The 19,040-nt window shown below is 38.9% G+C and overlaps 1 protein-coding gene and 1 long non-coding RNA gene across 2 annotated transcripts in view; one reads left to right on the top strand and one right to left on the bottom strand.

Annotated features, from left to right (window-relative positions):
• The window catches only part of UBR1 (ubiquitin protein ligase E3 component n-recognin 1), a 156,273-nt gene extending 141,936 nt beyond the window's left edge, over window positions 1-14,337 (bottom strand). Inside the window, exon 1 of the mRNA XM_070378127.1 lies at window positions 14,107-14,337. Coding sequence (XP_070234228.1) covers window positions 14,107-14,187 — 81 coding nt within the window. The 5' untranslated portion in view covers window positions 14,188-14,337. The remainder of the gene's footprint in view (window positions 1-14,106) is intronic.
• LOC138989408 (uncharacterized) lies at window positions 13,616-18,365 on the top strand. The gene is made up of 2 exons (XR_011465682.1): window positions 13,616-14,035; window positions 14,172-18,365. It is a non-coding gene; the product is annotated as an uncharacterized lncRNA (long non-coding RNA).
• The last annotated feature ends 675 nt before the right edge of the window (window positions 18,366-19,040 follow it).

Here is a 19,040-nt window from a genome sequence, read left to right as displayed (position 1 = left end):
AGGTTCAATCCCTTGTTGAGGAACTAAAATCCTACAAGCTGTGCATGGTAGCCAAAAAAAAAGAAAAAAGAAAAAGGAAATGTAAAGGACTTAGAAGGAGACTTAACAGTATCTGATTTTAGGACTTACTATAAAGGTATACTAATAGTATGGAATTAGCACTGGTGTGTGTGTATATACATATATATATATATATATATATTTATCAATGGAACTAAGACAGTTTAAAAATGAATCCACATATGTATGTAAAGTGAAGGTGAAAGTTGCTCAGCGTGCTGACTCTTCGAAACCCCATAGTCCATGGAATTCTCCAGGCCAGAATACTGGAGTGGGTAGCCTTTCCCTTCTCCAGGGGATATTCCCAACCCAGGGATCAAACCCAGGTCTCCCACGCTGCAGGCGGATTCTTTACCAGCTGACCCACAAGGGAAGCCCAAGAATACTGGAGTGGAGTGTCAATTCATTTTTTAAAAAAGGAACCAACATAGTTCAAAAAAGACAGCAATTTTCAAAAATTGGTGCAGGAGTAATTAGATATCCTAATGGAAAAAAATTAACTTCAACCCATACTTCATACCATACACAAAAATTAATTTGAAATGGATCACAGATTTAAAGGTAATAACTAAAACTGTACAATTTCTTGACAAAAACATAGAAGAAAACTCTTTGACATCATCTGGGAGGGCAAAGATTTCTTGGACAGGGCACAAAAAACGCTAACCATGAAAAAAAATGGATAAAACAGAATCAAAATTAAAACTTTCTGTTCCTCAAAATAAACATGAGTAACTCGTATCCAGTTCTGCTACTTACTGTGCATTTTTTCAAATTTTCATACAATCAAACTGTGAAAGATAAATTTTAGAACAGATATATATTACAATGAACACGTCCCTACTTCTTAAATTGAGCTACCGCTTCTATGAAATTACACAGAGATAGGAGGCAACTATGAAGTATATTTATCATATACTAACCCAACTCGCCAACAGAGGATAGAGCACCCACCCACAGCTATCTACATAGCTAAAGTCCTGGCCCTTTTAGCACAGGAATACCCTGATCCCAAGAAGTATGACTGACTGTTCAGGCCATTGGGTAGTGTTACTGAAGTGAAAACTATCAAGGGAAATGAAAAAATCCTAGAAAAATTAATAGGGATGGAAAACTAGGACTCTTCAGTCTTTAAAAACAAAGGCTAGATAACATTATAAAATCATTAAGAGTTCTGACACGGTGAACACACACTTGTTCACTATATCTTAAATAACAGGTACCCTTTTGAAGTGTAAAAAACAATTTTCAGGACAAAGAAAAGGAATCAGAAATCTATCCAACTATGATAAACTCATAAAACTTGTCTAAGGAGTTTTATAAGCTGACATACAATTAGAATTAATCATTAACAGGGGAAAGGTATAAATTGAGAGACTGCAAATGACACATGCACAGTACTATATACATAAAATAGATAACAAATAAGAACCTGCTGTATAGCACAGGGAACTCTACTCAATACTCTGTAATGGCCTATATGGGAAAAGAATCTAAAGAAAGAGTGGATATATGTGTGTGTGTGTGTGTGTGTGTATATACACATAAAACTGATTCACTTTGTGTACACCTGAAACTAACACATTATAAATCAACTATACGCCAATAAAAAAATTTTTTTAAAAAGAATTTACATAAAGTTCCATCATAAGTAACTAAGGAAAGTTCCTTACGTTATATATATAATATATATACATAAAAGGAACTAAGGAAAGTTCCTTATATATTATATATAAGGCTGAGTTTGCTCTCCTGAAGCTCAATATGCCTCCATAAGTTCAACTCTATAAAACTTTATATAAAACATACTATATTAAAATTAGGTATTATTGTAGAAATTAAATTAGCCTGTCCTCTCAGAAGGACAATTTTAATAATTATTAGAATTTTTAATTTATATAAACTTTGCCTCAGAAATTCCCACTTCGAGGAATCTGTTCCTCAGATAATCTCAAATATGTAAAAAGAAATATATACAAGTATTTTATTTGCAGGATTATTATGATAATAAAAGGCTAAAAACAACTTAAATGTCCCATAACAAAAGCTGAATAAATCATGGCACATAAATTCAACGCAGCCATTATAAAAAAAGAGAGGGGGCACAGGTTTAAATGTACTAATATAAAATATTCTTCAAGCTATACGGTTAAATAAAAAGCAAACAGTACAAAACAGTGAAAATTGTATGCTACCATTTATAAAGAAAGACGTGAAGAGAAGGAGATACATCAGTATATGCTTACATGAGAGTAGACAGTCTTTGAAAGGGTTCAAAATACATTGTTAACAGCAAAAACAGGCCTCTATTTTTCACTGTATAAACATTTTTACTATATAATTTTTTTTACATATGTATTATCTATCAAAAATCATTTTAAAGTTTTTTCTATCTATACATTTCATGTACAAAGTTATTCATAACAGGAAAAAAATATGAATGTCCATCAATAAGGGAATAGTTTAAAGAAATGGTGGAATCTATCATTTAATCAGACCTGCTGCTGCTGCTGCTAAGTCACTTCAGTCGTGTCCGACTCTGTGCGACCCCACAGACGGCAGCCCACCAGGCTTCCCGTCCCTGGGATTCTCCAGGCAAGAACACTGGAGTGGGTTGCCATTTCCTTCTCCAATGCATGAAGGTGAAAAGTGAAAGTGAAAAGTGAAAGTGAAGTCGCTCAGTCGTGTCCAACTCTAGCGACCCCATGACTGTAGCCTACCAGGCTCCTCCGCTCATGGGATTTTCTAGGCAAAACTGTAAAAAAAAAATAAATATATATATTTCCATTGTGTCCACTATTAGACTTGTAATTGTGAAAAAACAAGGCCACCTAAATGTTTATCATTAAAGGGTACATCCGTAGTACTACATGCAGTCAGAAGGTTATAAAATACTGTAGACTGAAAAAAGCAAGTTTAAAATAATATAATTTCATTTTTGTAAAAGCAAAAACAAACCTCTAAATGATATTTATACATTTCTATACATTTGAGTTTCCTACTTCAACATGTACATCAATGTAGAGATATATGTATATATCTGTATAGATACATGTATCATTGTTTCCTAAACACAGAATAAGTCTCTAGAAAAGAGAAACATCAAATTGTTAACAGTGGTTATATGGAGAACTGAGGGGAAAAGAACTGAAGGAAAGGTCTCAGAATTTTCACTTTTCACTGTAAACAATGTTACACTGTTTGACCTTGTTTGACAAGTGTCAATAATGCAATCAAGAGGGGAGGAAAAAAAACTCTAAAACAACCATAGGAGATACATCCATTGCTGCTGCTAAGTCGCTTCAGTCGTGTCCGACTCTGTGTGACCCCATATACGGCAGCCCACCAGGCTCCCCGGTCCCTGGGATCTTCCAGGCAAGAAGACGAGTGGGTTGCCATTTTCTTCTCCAATGTATGAAAGTGAAAAGTGAAAGTGAAGTTGCTCAGTCGTGTCTGACCCTCAGCAACCCCATGGACTGCAGCCTACCAGACTCCTCCGTCCATGAGGTTTTCCAGGCAGGAGTACTGGAGTGGGGTGCCATTGCCTTCTCCGGATACATCCATTAAAATGATTTTAAAAAGTCTCAAAGTGTCTCCCTTTAAGATGCTTATTAAGAACAAAGGGAAAAGGTAGTAACTATAGAGGAACCTTGCAGATACCAACTTAACAAAGTGATTAAGATAAATATCACCAGTAGTAAGAAATACTGATATCAAGAATCCCTTAATATGATATACTGAGGATGCAGTACCATTTTTATGTTATTCTTGCCAAAAACATATACCCTCCTTCCAAAGGGAACATTGTACAAAGTAACTGCTCAATATTCTTGTGCTCCTGCTGAGGTCATTAAAAATAAGGAAAAATCAAGACACTGTTAAAAACTGAAAGGAGACTATGGAGAAACTGGGACACTGTTACATACTGTTACATACTGGGACAGACTGTTACATACTGGGACAGACTGTTACATACTGGATGAAACAGGTGGGAGGTAAGGTGGGAACCTTGATAGGATCCTGGAACAGAAGAAGGACATTAGTAGGAAAACTGGTAAAATTTGAATAAGGACTGTTGTTTAGTTTGTAGAAATATTAACTTCCTAACCCTAATAACTGGAGAAGGAAATGGCAACCCACTCCAGTGTTCTTGCCTGGAGAATCCCAGGGACAGGGGAGCCTGGTGGGGTCACACAGAGTCGGACACAACTGAAGTGACGCAGCAGCAGCAACCCTAATAACTGTAATATTTTATGTGAGATGCTAACATTAGGGGATGCAGGGGTTAGGGATATAATGGAACTGCCTGTGCTATTTTTGTAAGTTTTCTTAAAGTCTAAAATGAGTTCAAAATAAGAAGTTTGAAAAAGAGAGATGATATTGAAGATGTCTATTTCCACCTAGTGGAAAGGCAGTAAAGATATACAGTACATTAAAGTAGGTTACAAAGTAGCATGTATAAAATCTCATTTGGTTATATACCATATATATTAAAATGGGGAAAATTTAGTAGGAATATATACCAAAATGTTAACAGTAGTGAGCAGTAGGATTTTAGCATATTTTCATGGAATTTATTTGTATGTTTGCTTACCTAATAACAATAATATCTTTACAGCGATTCCATATTTTAGGAGCAATTTTTTAATTATAAAATTTAAAATATTTTACTAAAACCTTTTTTAAAAAAACCAACTATACCTTCCAATATTCTAACTTCAATTTTTATAGGGTACTCACAAACAAACAACTCATGTTTGCATACCTGACAATAACTATAACTAAAAGATTTAACATTCTATGTCGTACCTGAAATTCTTTTCTTCAAAGAGCATTTTTAAAAAAATTCTCTATATATTCAGTACTATACACCAAAAACCTTTTTCTGTCCTATCTAATTATGGAAGGCACAGAACTAGTTTCTAATCTAGTTTTCAAGAATGTTTTTAAGAACATGAGAAGCTTGAGAATCACCAAAAACCTCAGGGATCTATTCTGGTTCAATTACTTCGTTTGAAACTGAGTTATAAGGAAAAAGTAAACTGGCTTGTCCAAGACTGAATACTAATTATCAGGGTCAGGAACAGAACTTAGGTATCTTGACTCTCAGAGTTCAGTGCTCATTCTACTTAATCAAATATAAACACATAATTCATTTAAATTTACCCATAAGACTTGATCAATTTCATTTTAATAGTAAAACAAAATAAAGCTTTGCCTTCTTTTTAAAATTTCCCTCTAAATAAAGCCTCTTTAGCTAACAAATGCCTAACATTCATGGATACCACTAAATGTTCTTAAATTTTATCTCTGTCATTACACATCTCAGTCTGAGGAACTAACACTGTAAAATGCTATTTTTATAGAATTGGCTGATTTGGATAGAATCTCTGGGTGTTGATGCCTTCAACACCTTCTCCACTGACTTTACCACTAGCTCTCTATCCTTCTACCTCACCTCTTCCTTAAAGTCCATTTAGCTCTAAACTCACCTCCATGAATACTTCACTAACCAACCTAAGGAAATTTCTCTCTCCCATAAGTCCCATACAGCACTAACTACAGGAGGTACATATTCAGAACCTACATCTTTGCTAGATAACATTTTTTTTGGTTTTGTTTATTAAGTCACGTCAGTCCTGTCCGACTCTGTGCGACTCCATAGACGGCAGCCCACCAAGCTCCCCTGTCCCCGAGATTCTCCAGGCAGGAACACTGGAGTGGGTTGCCATTTCCTTCTCCAATGCATGAAGGTGAAAAGTGAAAGTGAAAAGTGAAAGTGAAGTCGCTCAGTCGTGTCTGACTCAGTGACCCTATGGACTTCAGCCTACCAGGCTCCTCCGTCCATGGGATGTTCCAGGCAAGAGTACTGGAGTGAGGTGCCATTGCCTTCTCCAGCTAGATAACATTAGTTACCTTTAAATGCACACATCAAGCCCCTTCAACCAGACTGTTAGCTCTCTGTGGGAAGGTACTTTCCTTCCAAATCCTTGTATCCCCACAAGCCTATCTCAAGTACAAGTTCTCAGTCATTGCTGAAAGTTATGGATTTCTTGCCAGACAGAACAAAGCAAGTAACATTAAACCTTCCAAAACTGTTTACGAAATTCTTACAGAAGATAAAGTACAATTATACTGTTTCACAAAAAATTCTCTCCTAGATGACTGCCACAACTATGAAAACCTTTTTTCAGCTAAGGTTTCTTTCTTTTTTTCCTTGATAAGAAAAACTATTCAGGATGTACTTTCCTGAGTGACATGTTCAGGAATTACCGGTGACTGGAGTAGGTTTGATTTTGTTCTTTGGTTGGTTGCTTTTAGTAGTTTCTCCAATTTGAGACATGATTAAGAATTTTAAATGTTCATATTCAGGGAAAAAACATTTTTTTTCAATATTTAGATAAGGGAAGACTTTCATAATTGACTGTTCTGTGAAAACAAGTTCTCACACACTTAAATTCTCAAACATTCCAAATATTTTCCTTGTCCCCATGGAGATTAAAGATATTCTTTCAACTCTGACCCAGGGACTGGGATGCCTATTTGGGAACATCAGTCTGAAAACGGAACTTACTTTAAGTATACTAGTTCCCTCTTGTTCAAATCACAACTTACGCTTCCTGAGATAACTGATGGACATCAACAGTATTCAGAGGGCCTGTAATTCTGTTCCTAATCCCCCTGATTTAAAGGCATAACAAAATCTGGAGCTTGCAGAATTGTTCATAGCAAGTACTGGATTTGTAACTGGAATACCTCTAGGAACCAAGAAATTTTTGGTTACACTAAAATTTTTTGCAATACTATTTGAAAGATTTATGAAGTTTAAAAACAAGCAAACAACAAAAATCCTAGTTCACTCACTTATCCCATAGGGAAATTGTCTATATCTGATAATCAGCTCCCGAAGCCTGTCTGAAGACTTCCCCTTAGCTAGCTTCCATTCTTACAGCCCAAATTAAACCAAAATCTACCTTCCTGTAACTTTTAAGTTATGCTGCCTGAAATAATCCAATACAAATTACTCTACTCTTTCACCCAACAACCTATCAAAGAAACGAAAATAATAAATATTAACTCCCATTAGTCTCTTTATTCCAGGGCTAAAAACAGGAATGTAGAAACCAAAGAAAACTTGCTCATTCCTAGAAATGAAATTTAGCCATCCATAAAGACATGGTATCCAGACCACACTCCATGTTGATTACTCTTTCACAGAACATGTAAAATATGCTTCTGTATTTCCCTTATCCTGGACACTCAGCTGCTTAAAGAGGTTTCTTTTTTTTTGCTTGCTTTCTTTGTTTTGGCAGTCATATCATGTTATGACTTAGTGAGTTTGCAAAAAACTAAAACCCTCAAACCAGTCACATACAAGAGATTTAGTCCTACACACAAATACGCAGTCCTAGACATAAGGCTTTATTTTCATGGCAATTAAATCTCACCTTGTTAGTTTTAATGCAAAATCTAGCCTAAGGAAATTTTGTATGTGTGTGTGTCCTATAATATTATTATATCTGTTAAGCCTTATATTGTTTGTAAATATGGTATGTCTACTATGTCTTCAAGGCATTGATAAAATTGTTGTTTTGTTGTTGTTGTTGAGTTGCTAACTCATGTCCAATTCTTTTGTGAGCCCATGGACTGTAGCCCACCAGGCTCCTCTGTCCATGGGATTTCCCAGACAAGAATACTGGAGTGGATTGCCATTTCCTTTTCCAGAGGATCTTCCTGACCCAAGGATCAAACCCAGGTCTCCTGCATTTGCAGGAGGATTCTTTACCACTAAGCCATTAGCCAGAATCAAATGTACAGTAAGTGTGACAAATAAGGCCCCTCTCTCTTCTTCCCTGTTGAAATAATTTACATATAGGCATGCTGTCAGAATTCAGTCTTTGAAAGCATCCCATCCCTCCTAAGCCATTCTCTTCCCTTTTTTCTCTGACCATAGGTTCATGCTCCAATTTTCAAAGCTCTCCTTAAAGTCTCTGGATGAATGAAATCTGGTTTCCTACACTATGGGGTACATATCTCATATTCTCTTTCTACTGTGTTGAATTAATATTTTCAAATAAACTAAAATTCTTTCTCAGAGTATGTGTATATAAAAACACACATGGATAAATTAACAGATTTTCCCTCCTGTGTCTAAAGTCATTTCTAGCTTATCCAACTATACCAAAAGTTCAAAGAATTTGTAAAAGGCAGTCCATAAAGACACATTAAGTGGTTATAGCCCTACTCCTCCAAATAAGTCAGAGACTTCATTCTGAAGAACAGCATTAAGTAAATTATTTGAAGGAGAATTATATTTAAGTGATGAACAGCAAACTCCATTCTGGACAGGGCCTAGGGCCTATGTCATTCCTGAATAGCAAGTAGGCACTTAGAGAAGCACAATAACTCTTCTGAGGTCTTTCAGTAGCGTTTATTCAGTACACTATATTTCCATAAGCAGTGAGCTTACTACAGAGTGTAACATTAAAAAAAAAAAAAAAAAGGACTATACCAAATGGTTTTAAATAACAGACTCACCAAATAACTATTGGTTCTTCAATAGGAGGTATGTTAATCACATTATCTTGGAAGAACACATAGGAGTTCATAGGAATCATTTGGGACTAAAGAGGCCTTAATAGTCTGTTTTAAGCCATCTGAGTTAAAAGCTTAGAGAAAACTGTTTCACAGAGCCCAACATATGATTAATGCCTTCAAAGAAATCTAAGGTAACCCTCAAAGCCAGTACACATAAAGAAAGGATGGGCAGATACTACACTGGTTTATCCTGTGTCACTGATTTATACACACATCTAGCCAGACAGACTCTCTATGCACTGCTGAGAATAAAAACCTCTTTATTTGCAGGACAATGTCTGTTGTTAAACATAAGCAGTCACTCTCAAACACCAGCTCATCTATAGTAAGTTACTAGAAGGACTGAAGCTGTCACTCTTGACTTGTGGTTTTAGAATTTCTTTATCACTCTACAGAATTTGGTACTGAAAATCAGAATTTTCCCTAGCTGTCTACAACAGAAATTAGGAGACGCTTATGGAAAAAAAGCAACAGGCACTAGGCCCTGCTATGATCTGGTGGGAAAGGGCTTAAGTCTGGACTCCATAGACTTTGGTTCTCATCTTTGTCTTCTTACTCTGTGTTCTTACTACAGAAGGCTGTGCTCTGGCCTAAAACAATAGATACAAATGTCTAAGGAAAAATGTCTCCACACTGAAAATGGTATATAACTTCTCACTCCTTCCTCTCTCAACATTTTAGCGTCAACTATCAACAAAAGACTATGTTATCTTTTAAAGATCCCCTACACACGAGGGGAACGTGTGTAGGGGATCAAGAAACACCTGGGGTAACAGGCAAATTTGGCCTTGGAATACAAAATGAAGCAGGGCAAAGGCTAATAGAGTTTTGCCAAGAGAATGCACTGGTCATAGCAAACAGCCTCTTCCAACAACACAAGAGAAGACTCTACACATGGACATCGCCAGATGGTCAACACCAAAATTAGACTGATTATATTCTTTGCAGCCAAAGATGGAGAAGCTCTATACAGCCAGCACAAACAAGACCAGGAGCTGACTGTGGCTCAGATCATGAACTCCTTATTGATAAATTCAGACTTAAATTGAAGAAAGCAGGGAAAACCACTAGACCATTCAGGTATGAACTAAATCAAATCCCTTATGATTATACAGTGGAAGTGAGAAATAGACTCAAGGGACTAGACCTGATAGACTGCCTGATGAACTATGGACTGAGGTTCGTGACACTGTTCAGGAGACAGGGATCAAGAACATTCCCATGGAAAAGAAATGCAAAAAACCAAAATGGCTGTCTGGGGAGGCCTTACAAATAGCTGTGAAAAGAAGAGAAGTGAAAAGCAAAGGAGAAAAGGAAAGATATAAGCATCTGAATGCAGAGTTCCAAAAAATAGCAAGGAGAGATAAGAAAGCCTTCCTCAGAGATCAATGCAAAGAAATAGAGGAAAACAATAGAATGGGAAACAGTAGAGATCTCTTCAAGAAAACTAGAGATACCAAGGGAACATTTCATGCAAAGATGGGCTCAATAAAGGACAGAAATGGTATGGACCTAACAGAAGCAGAAGATATTAAGAGGTGGCAAGAATACACACAAGAACTGTACAAAAAAGATCCTCACGATCCAGATAATCAAGATGGTGTGATCACTCACTTAGAGCCAGACATCCTGGAATGGGAAGTCAAGTAGGCCTCAGGAAGCATCACTACAAACAAAGCTAGTGGAGGTGATGGAATTCCAGTGAGCTATTTCAAATCCTAAAAGATGATGCTGTGAAAGTGTTGCACTCAATATGCCAGCAAATTTGGAAAACTCAGCAGTGGCCACAGGACTGGAAAATGTCAGTTTTCATTCCAATCCCAAAGAAAGGTAATCCCCCAAAATGCTCAAACTACCACACAATTGCACTCATCTCACAAGCTAGTAAAGTAATGCTCAAAATTCTCCAAGCCAGGCTTCAGCAATACGTGAACTGTGAACTTCCAGATGTTCAAGCTGGTTTTAGAAAAGGCAGAGGAACCAGAGATCAAATTGCCAACATCCACTGGATCACTGAAAAAGCAAGAGAGTTCCAGAAAAACATCTATTTCTGCTTTATTGACTATGCCAAAGCCTTTGACTGTGTGAATCACAATAAACCGTGGAAAATTCTGAAAGATATGGGAATACCAGACCACCTGACCTGCATCTTGAGAAACCTGTATGCAGGTCAAGAAGCAACAGTTAGAACTGGACATGGAACAACAGACTGGTTCCAAATTGGGAAAGGAGTACGTCAAGGCTGTATATTGTCACCCTGCTTATTTAACTTACATGCAGAATACATCATGAGAAACGCTAGGCTGGAGGAAGCACAAGCTGGAATCAAGATTGCTGGGAGAAATATCAACAGCCTCAGAGATGCAGATGACACCACCCTTATGGCAGAAAGTGAAGAGGAACTAAAGAGCCTCTTGATGAAAGTGAAAGAGAGTGAAAAAGTTGGCTTAAAGCTCAACATTCAGATAAGTAAGATCATGGCATCTGGTCCTATCACTTCATGGCAAATAGATGGGGAAACAGTGGAAACAGTGTCAGACTTTATTTTTTGGGGGCTCCAAAATCACTGCAGATGGTGACTGCAGCCATGAAACTAAAAGACACTTGCTCCTTAGAAGGAAAGTTATGACCAACCTAGACAGTATATTAAAAAACAGAGACATTACTTTGCCAACAAAGGTCCATCTAGTCAAGCCTATAGTTTTTCCAGTAGTCATGTACGGATATTAGAATTGGGCTGTAAAGAAAGTTGAGTGCTGAAGAATTGATGCTTTTGAACTGTGGTGTTGGAGAAGACTCTTGAGAGTCCCTTACATTGCAAGGAGATCCAACCAGTCCATCCTAAAGGAGATCAGTCCTGGGTGTTCACTGGAAGGACTGATGTTGAAGTTGAAACTCCCAATACTTTGGCCACCTGATGTGAAGAGCTGACTCATTTGAAAAGACCCTGATGCTGGGAAAGACTGAGGACAGGAGGAGAAGGGGACGACAGAGGATGAGATGGTTGTATGGCATCACCAACTCAATGGACATGAGTTTGGGTAAACTCCAGGAGTTGGTGATGGACAGGGAGGTCTGGCGGGCTATAGTCCATGGGGTTGCAGAGTTGGACATGACTGAGTGACTGAACTGAACTGAACATTCTAATTGCATGTTGTATGACATCAGAAATTTGAGAAACTTCATGCCTGTTGATAGCAATATAACAAAAAACAAACTTTCTAAGAAGGAAGTTTGATATAAGTAAAATGGACATAATAATACACAGGGAAAAGACTCTAATGGAATTGGTACGATTTCTTAAACTTTTGTAACCCATATTTATTATTTTTGTTTTCCCCTGCCTCCCAATGGTGATTTAAATTCAAATTATTTAAATATTAAAGAATCTCTGTGCCTGTTTTGCTTAATGAAAAAGAATAAGTGAACTGGAAAGCTTGTATCTTACTCCACAGTCAGGATAAAATTGAAGATGGTATTTTTAAAAAGAACAGGAAAGTAGGAAGATGTCTGGTGTCCTAGAGTAGGCAGACAGATCCAAGCCAAAAAAGTAATCCGGAGGCTTACCAGTCACAGGTCTTCACTCACCCTCTCTTGTACTAAAGTTTGAGCACTTACCAGTGTCTCTAGAGTGTGAATAACCTGAGGCTACTACATTTCTCTTGTCATCTACCTGCTGCTGCTGCTGCTGCTGCTAAGTCGCTTCAGTCGTGTCCGACTCTGTTCGACCCCCTAGACGGCAGCCCACCAGGCTCCCCCGTCCCTGGGATTCTCCAGGCAAGAACACTGGAGTGGGTTACCATTTCCTTCTCCAATGCATGAAAGTGAAAAGTGAAGGTGAAGTTGTTCAGTCGTGTCCGACTCTTAGCGACCCCATGAACTGCAGCTCACCAGGATTTTCCAGGCAAGAGTACTGGAGTGGGGTGCCATTGCCTTCTCCTGTCATCTACCTACTATCTTGCAAAACTCAAAGTCTTGCCCAAAGAAATCTAATGTATCTTGACGAGTCTGCAATATAATTCCAGCTGGACTTCTGTACCATTATCTACTGTTCTAAGTAAATCCAGTCTAGACTGATGAGGTTTTATTGCACCACCTGCAAGGAATTAACATATCAAAGCTTTAAATAAATGCTTGTCATCTTTAGCAACACAAAACTACAGTAACACTTCTGACCACAGCACAGTTTCTCCACTCCTTTGAAGATGTAAAATGTACAGGTTTACATTATGATCAGATGTTTCAGCTGCTTCTAAAGTTTCCGTATCTTCTCATTTCTTATCATCCCAAACATATGCTTCCTCCTTTAACAGGGTGAAATGAGGTTGAACTGCTACTTGGGTTAGAGGATGGTTGCAAGCACTGCCCTAGCTGATGGCCAAACCCTTATTCCAACTTCTCCCCCACCTGATTTTTATCTTCCAGCCAGTCTCTTCCGTCCCTGAAGTGGACTCTTATTTCTGGAGCTCACTCTGTTCTCTCATAAAACAAAACTCAAGTGTCTGCAGGGGTAAAATACTTTAAAAAGTGCTTTTATTAAAACTGCAAACCAAAGACACATCAGAAAGAAGTGCATATCCCACACTTTTCTACATGTACTAATAAAGGCCAATCAATAAAACGCAACATCAAGCAGTGACCAATATTTGAGTATTTTCTATGTTATCTCCCCACTAGGTGCCTGGGGACATCCAGAGCATTCCCAAGTGTTGCCCCCTACCTCTTATCCTCCTTAGTCAGCTTTCTCCCTGTAGTCAGACTATTGACTCAAATTTACTATCTCTGCCTTCTCGTCCCCCGCCCCTCGCCCCCGCACCCTCACAAAATATAAGGGAAAAGTGTAGATGCCGATACTAATTAATGGCATCGCTCTGACCTGAAATGTCTGAACATCTCTTTTTCACCTTAAAAAACAAAGGCAGAAGACGGGTTTCTCCACTGAGGACTGGGCCTGGGTTCTAAAGATACAACGATGTGCTACCCACCGTATCTTGACATGAGTTGACAGTGGGAGCATTCCCTGCCACTATCAGGCCCCACCCAGGCAGCTATCCAATACAACACTAGGTGCTGCGTCCTGGACTCCTATCGTCAGGACGGGTTAACACTGCGTCTATCGGAAAATGGCTCGTCCTCCAAAATCCCCATACCAGATCATCTAATAACATTACTATTTCTTTCCACGTCAGGAGAGAGACATGCTTGAACTTGTCAACGCTAATAAATTACAAAGTCATTATATTCCAGAGACCTGCCCGGCAGGAAGTTGAGTGATGACTAACTTTTTATTCTGTGGCTTCCATCCAGATCAATCCATACGACTCCCCATTCCCGTAAGCTACCATAAAGGGTGAAGCCCCACATCCTCGTTAGCGCGGTAAGAAGGGACTGGGGCGGGGGTGTCGGAGGCGGGGAGGTTACAAAAGGAACTGGCCTTCAGGGACTTACAGACGCCAGTTGCTGAGGGGTCTGCGGCAACTCCGTGCTGATTTCCATCCTCTCTGTGTCCCCAGCCTCCTCGTCCGCCATCTTGAGGGAAACTGACGCCCGCAGTTCCAGACCCCTCGCCAAAGGCGAGTGGAAACCTGTGGCCGGTCCCAGAGACAAGGGGCGACACTTTTACGACGGCCCCTGAAGTTGGTTTTGACGCAGAATCAAAGAGCGACTTCCGGTCCGCTTCCCGGAAGCAGGCGTCACGGCTTGTGCGGCTAGAGGCTTCCCCTGTTTTCTTAGTTACTGGGCTTGGTGGCTAAGTGAATGGGTGTATTGCTGGTTTCGATGCTGGGAACTGTTGCATCTACGAGGTAAAAAGCAAACTCAACGTAATGAAAGGAAGAAAAAAAAAACTGTAGAAACTAAGTGAGAACCCGCCATGGGTCTCTTCCTGATCGGGATGTTGTGGGTGTGTTTTGCTTCCCGAAATACGTGTACTGGTTCTCCAGAGCCCTCAAAAATGAAAACAAACAAACAAACAAAACACTCAAAAGTTAAGCTCTGTTTGGGAATGTAACCTGTGGGCACTTGCACATGCGCGCAAGAAAGCTTGTACCCCAGCAGTTCTTGGGAGAGATGGAAGAAATAACGAAAAATTGGAAACGTAGTCATTCATCGGTAGAGGAAAGACGAAATAAACGTGGTATCTCCGCATTATGGAACATCATGTAGCTCTTAAAAAGAACAGAGTAGCTCTATGTGATACAGTAAAGATAAATGGGAGGGGAAAGCAATGAAGTTGTGGCAAACCATGTTTTGGCGCTTAGCTACATTTTGCTGCTGCTGCTGCTAAGTCGCTTCAGTCGTGTCCGACTCTGTGCGACCCCATAGACGGCAGCCCACCAGGCTCCCCCGTCCCTGGGATTCTCCAGGCAAGAACACTGGAATGTGCTGCCATTTCCTTCTCCAATACATGAAAGTGAAAGTGAAGTCACTCAGTCGTGTCCTGACTCGTAGCGACCCCATGGACTGCAGCCTACCAGGCTCCTCAGTCCATGGGATTTTCCAGGCAAGAGTACTGGAGTGGGTTGCCATTGCCTTCTAAGTAGCTATATTTTAAATGCGAAAGAAACAGTGTTGAAAGGGAACAGAGCAAACTATCAACGATTCTGAGAAACAGGAGAGTCTTCTGTAGTGTACTAAATTGTTGACAAATTAAGTAATTTTAAAATGTATTTTTTAACAAAAGGAAAAACTATGCAGGTCAGGAAGCAACAGTTAGGACTGGACATGGAACAACAGACTGGTTCCAAATAGGAAAAGGAGTACATCAAGGCTGTATATTGTCACCCTGCTTATTTAACTTCATGCAGAGTACATCATGAGAAACTCTGGGCTGGAAGAAGCACAAGCTGGAATCAAGATTGCCAGGAGAAATATCAATAACCTCAGATATGCACATGACACCACCCTTATGGCAGAAAGTGAAGAGGAACTAAAAAGCCTCGTGATGAAAGTGAAAGAGGAGAGTGAAAAAGTTGGCTTTAAGCTCAACATTCAGAAAACGAAGATCATGGCATCCGCTCCCATCACTTCATGGGAAATAGATGGGGAAAGAGTGGAAACAATGTCAGACTTTATTTTTGGGGGCTCCAAAATCACTGCAGATGGTGATTGCAGCCATGAAATTAAAAGATGCTTACTCCTTGGAAGGAAAGTTATGACCAACCTAGATAGCATATTGAAAAGCAGAGACATTACTTTGCCACCAAAGGTCCGTCTAGTCAAGGCCATGGTTTTTCCAGTGATCATGTATGGATCTGGACTTGTGTTGGAGAGTTGGACTGTGAAGAAAGCTGAGCACCGAAGAATTGATGCTTTTGAGCTGTGGTGTTGGAGAAGACTCTTGAGAGTCCCTTGGACTGCAAGGAGATCTAACCAGTCCATTCTGAAGGAGATCAGCACTGGAATTTCTTTGGAAGGACTGATGCTAAAGCTGAAACTCCAGTACTTTGGCCACCTCATGGGAAGAGTTGACTCACTGGAAAAGACTCTGATGCTGGGAGTGATTGGGGGCAGGAGGAGAAGGGGATGACAGAGGATGAGATGGCTGGATGGCATCACTGACTCGATGGACGTGAGTCTGGGTGAACTCCGGGAGTTGGTGATGGACAGGAAGGCCTGGCGTGCTGGGATTCATGGGGTCGCAAAGAGTCAGACACGACTGAGCAACTGAACTGAACTGAACGCTCTGGAAAGAATGAATAGTAGTTAACTATTTGGGAAAAGATTAAATAGATCTTTATCTCAAATAGTATATAAAAGTAAAGAATTGAGGTGTTAACTGCTTTAAGAAAGTAAGAAGTAAATACATTTTATAGTATTGGGATGGAGAAGGCTGTTTAAAGCATGACAGAAAAGCCAGAAAATATACAATATAGAAAATACTACAAGGCAGAAAATAGAGACAAATAATATAAAAAGACTGTGTGCATGCATGCATGCTAAGTGGCTTCAGTCATGTCCTACTCTGTGTGACCCCATGGACAGCAGCCCACCAGGCTTCTCTGTCCACAGGATTCTCCAGGCAAGAATACTGGAGTGGGTTGCCATTTACCTCTCGGATTTAATCACTGTCACGTCTAACTCTTTGGAACTCCATGGACCATAGCCCACCAGGGTCCTCTGTCCATGGGATTTCCCAGGCAAGAATGCCATTTCCTTCTCCAAAAAGACTGGGTAGCTATTTTCAAAAAAGATAGGCAATTTCATTAAAATGAAAAATTTACACATAAAAATAAAAAAAATTTTTAAAGTTAAAAAAAACCTGGATAGAAATTCCTACACACTCAGACCAAAGGATACAATCCCAAGAAGGCTTCCAATTTTGAAATGGACAACATACATAAATGCTCATCAATTTTTATAAATATATGAAAAAAACCTAACTAGTAAGTAAATAAATTCAAATTAAAGAAAAATGGAATTCACTTATTGCCTGTAAATTTGGTAACCTTTTTTTTCCTTAAAGATAATCACTGTTGTTGATAAGTGGAAGGGAACTTACATATTGTTATGTAAAATGCAAGTGTAAATTGGTAAACCTGCAGGAAAACAATGTGGCAATATTCAGGATTCTTTTTTTTTTTTTTTGATGTATACTCCTTGGCTTGGCAGTTCTGTTTTTAAGACTAGACCTGCAGAAATAATTCAGGATGCAAGTGAAGTTTTAGCTACATCATTATTGGCTGCTGCTGCTGCTGCTCAGTTTCTTCAGTCGTGTCCGACTCTATGCGACCCCATAGATGGCAGGCCACCAGGCTCCCCATCCCTAGAATTCTCCAGGCAAGAACACTGGAGTGGGTTGCCATTTCCTTCTCCAGTGCATAAAAGTGAAAGTGAAGTCTCTCAGTTGTGTCCGACTCTTTGAGACCCCATGGACTGCAGCCTACCAGGCTCCTCCACCAATGGGATTTTCCAGGCAAGAGTACTGGAGTGGGGTGCCAGTGCCTTCTCCGGTCATTGGCAATGGAGAAAAATTACAAATAACTTAGATGCCCTCAATAAAGGACACTGGCTAAACTATGGTCACACATACAATGTAATACACTGCAGCCTTTAAACATACTGTAGAATGTTGGTTCTTAAAGTGTAGTCCACAGACCCCATGAGGGTTCCTAAGATTGGGAAAGTTTGTGAGGTAAAAACTTTTTGTGGTAATGGTGAAGAAGCTATGTGCCTTTTTTTAGAAAAACATGTTGGTATTTGTAATTACTGTTGCAGAAGCAATGGTGGGTGAAACTGTTGGCCACAGCACAAAATAAAGGCAGTGACACCAACAGCAACTAGTCACTGGAGTCACTAGTCATTTCTCACCACCTTTCTTTCGCTTGCTTAAAAAGGATGGGGGTGGGGAGGGTGAGGAGCCTGTTTCCCTTAACAATGTTCTTGATGCAACAGTAAAAATTACTAATTTTATTAAATCTCAATCTGATAGTCTTCTAATATTCTGTATAATGAACAGAGAAGTATATGTAAAGCTTTTCTGCTACATCTAAAGTGTTATGGTTGACTTGAAGAGAAGCACTTCTGTGATAGAGTTGCTAGCTGAACCAGCCACGTTTATCATGGAACACTATTTAAAACAGCTGACAGATAATCTACAGTTATTCAGACTTAGGTATTTGGCAGGCATTTTCTCAGATATGAAAAATAAGCCTTTCTCTTCAAGGAAGATACTTTTGTCTGCAATAAAATTCTAGCTTTCAAGTGAATATTTTGTGGAGAACTTGTGTCTGCTGCTGTGAATTTGACAAAGTCTTAGTGAATTTGGTGGGATATTAAAACATAATATTGTGTAGTACTGTATAATGAAAAGTACTGAGATTTGGAAAATCCATATAAGTCAATGAACCAGTATTTTCTAAATGACAAATACAGGATGTTATGAAACCCAGCTTGGGTAAAAGATCTGTTCAAATTGCTAAAGAGACTAGTAGAATTCAATGTTATGGAGTACAAAAATTTCAGATTCCACATTGAATTAATATTTAAGATTTTGCTGTTGGACCAGTTCTGGTGTAGCTTCAAAGAGTAATATCTACAGTTATTTGAAAACACACTCCTCCCTTTTCCAACTATGTATCTGTTTGAGGCCAGAGTGTCTTCATATCTTTGAACAAAAACAACATATTACAGTAGATTGAATGAAGAAACAGATATGAGAACCCAGTTGTCTTCTATTAAAAAGATTTGCAAAAATGTAAAACATGGCCACACTTTTTGTTTGTTTTGGAAAACCTGTTTTTCATTTACAAATGTTATTTATTTTAACACAGATGGGTGGTTTATTTTAAACAAATTGTTATTTGTAAATTTTACTCAGTTTTAGTTTCTAATACAGTAGATGTCAAAAGATCAACATAAATAGAAAAATTTTGAGTTACCTA

Source organism: Bos mutus, chromosome 10 (genome assembly GCF_027580195.1).
Source record: "Bos mutus isolate GX-2022 chromosome 10, NWIPB_WYAK_1.1, whole genome shotgun sequence".
Lineage (NCBI taxonomy): Eukaryota > Metazoa > Chordata > Mammalia > Artiodactyla > Bovidae > Bos > Bos mutus.
This window is presented reverse-complemented; position numbering and strand designations above follow the sequence as displayed.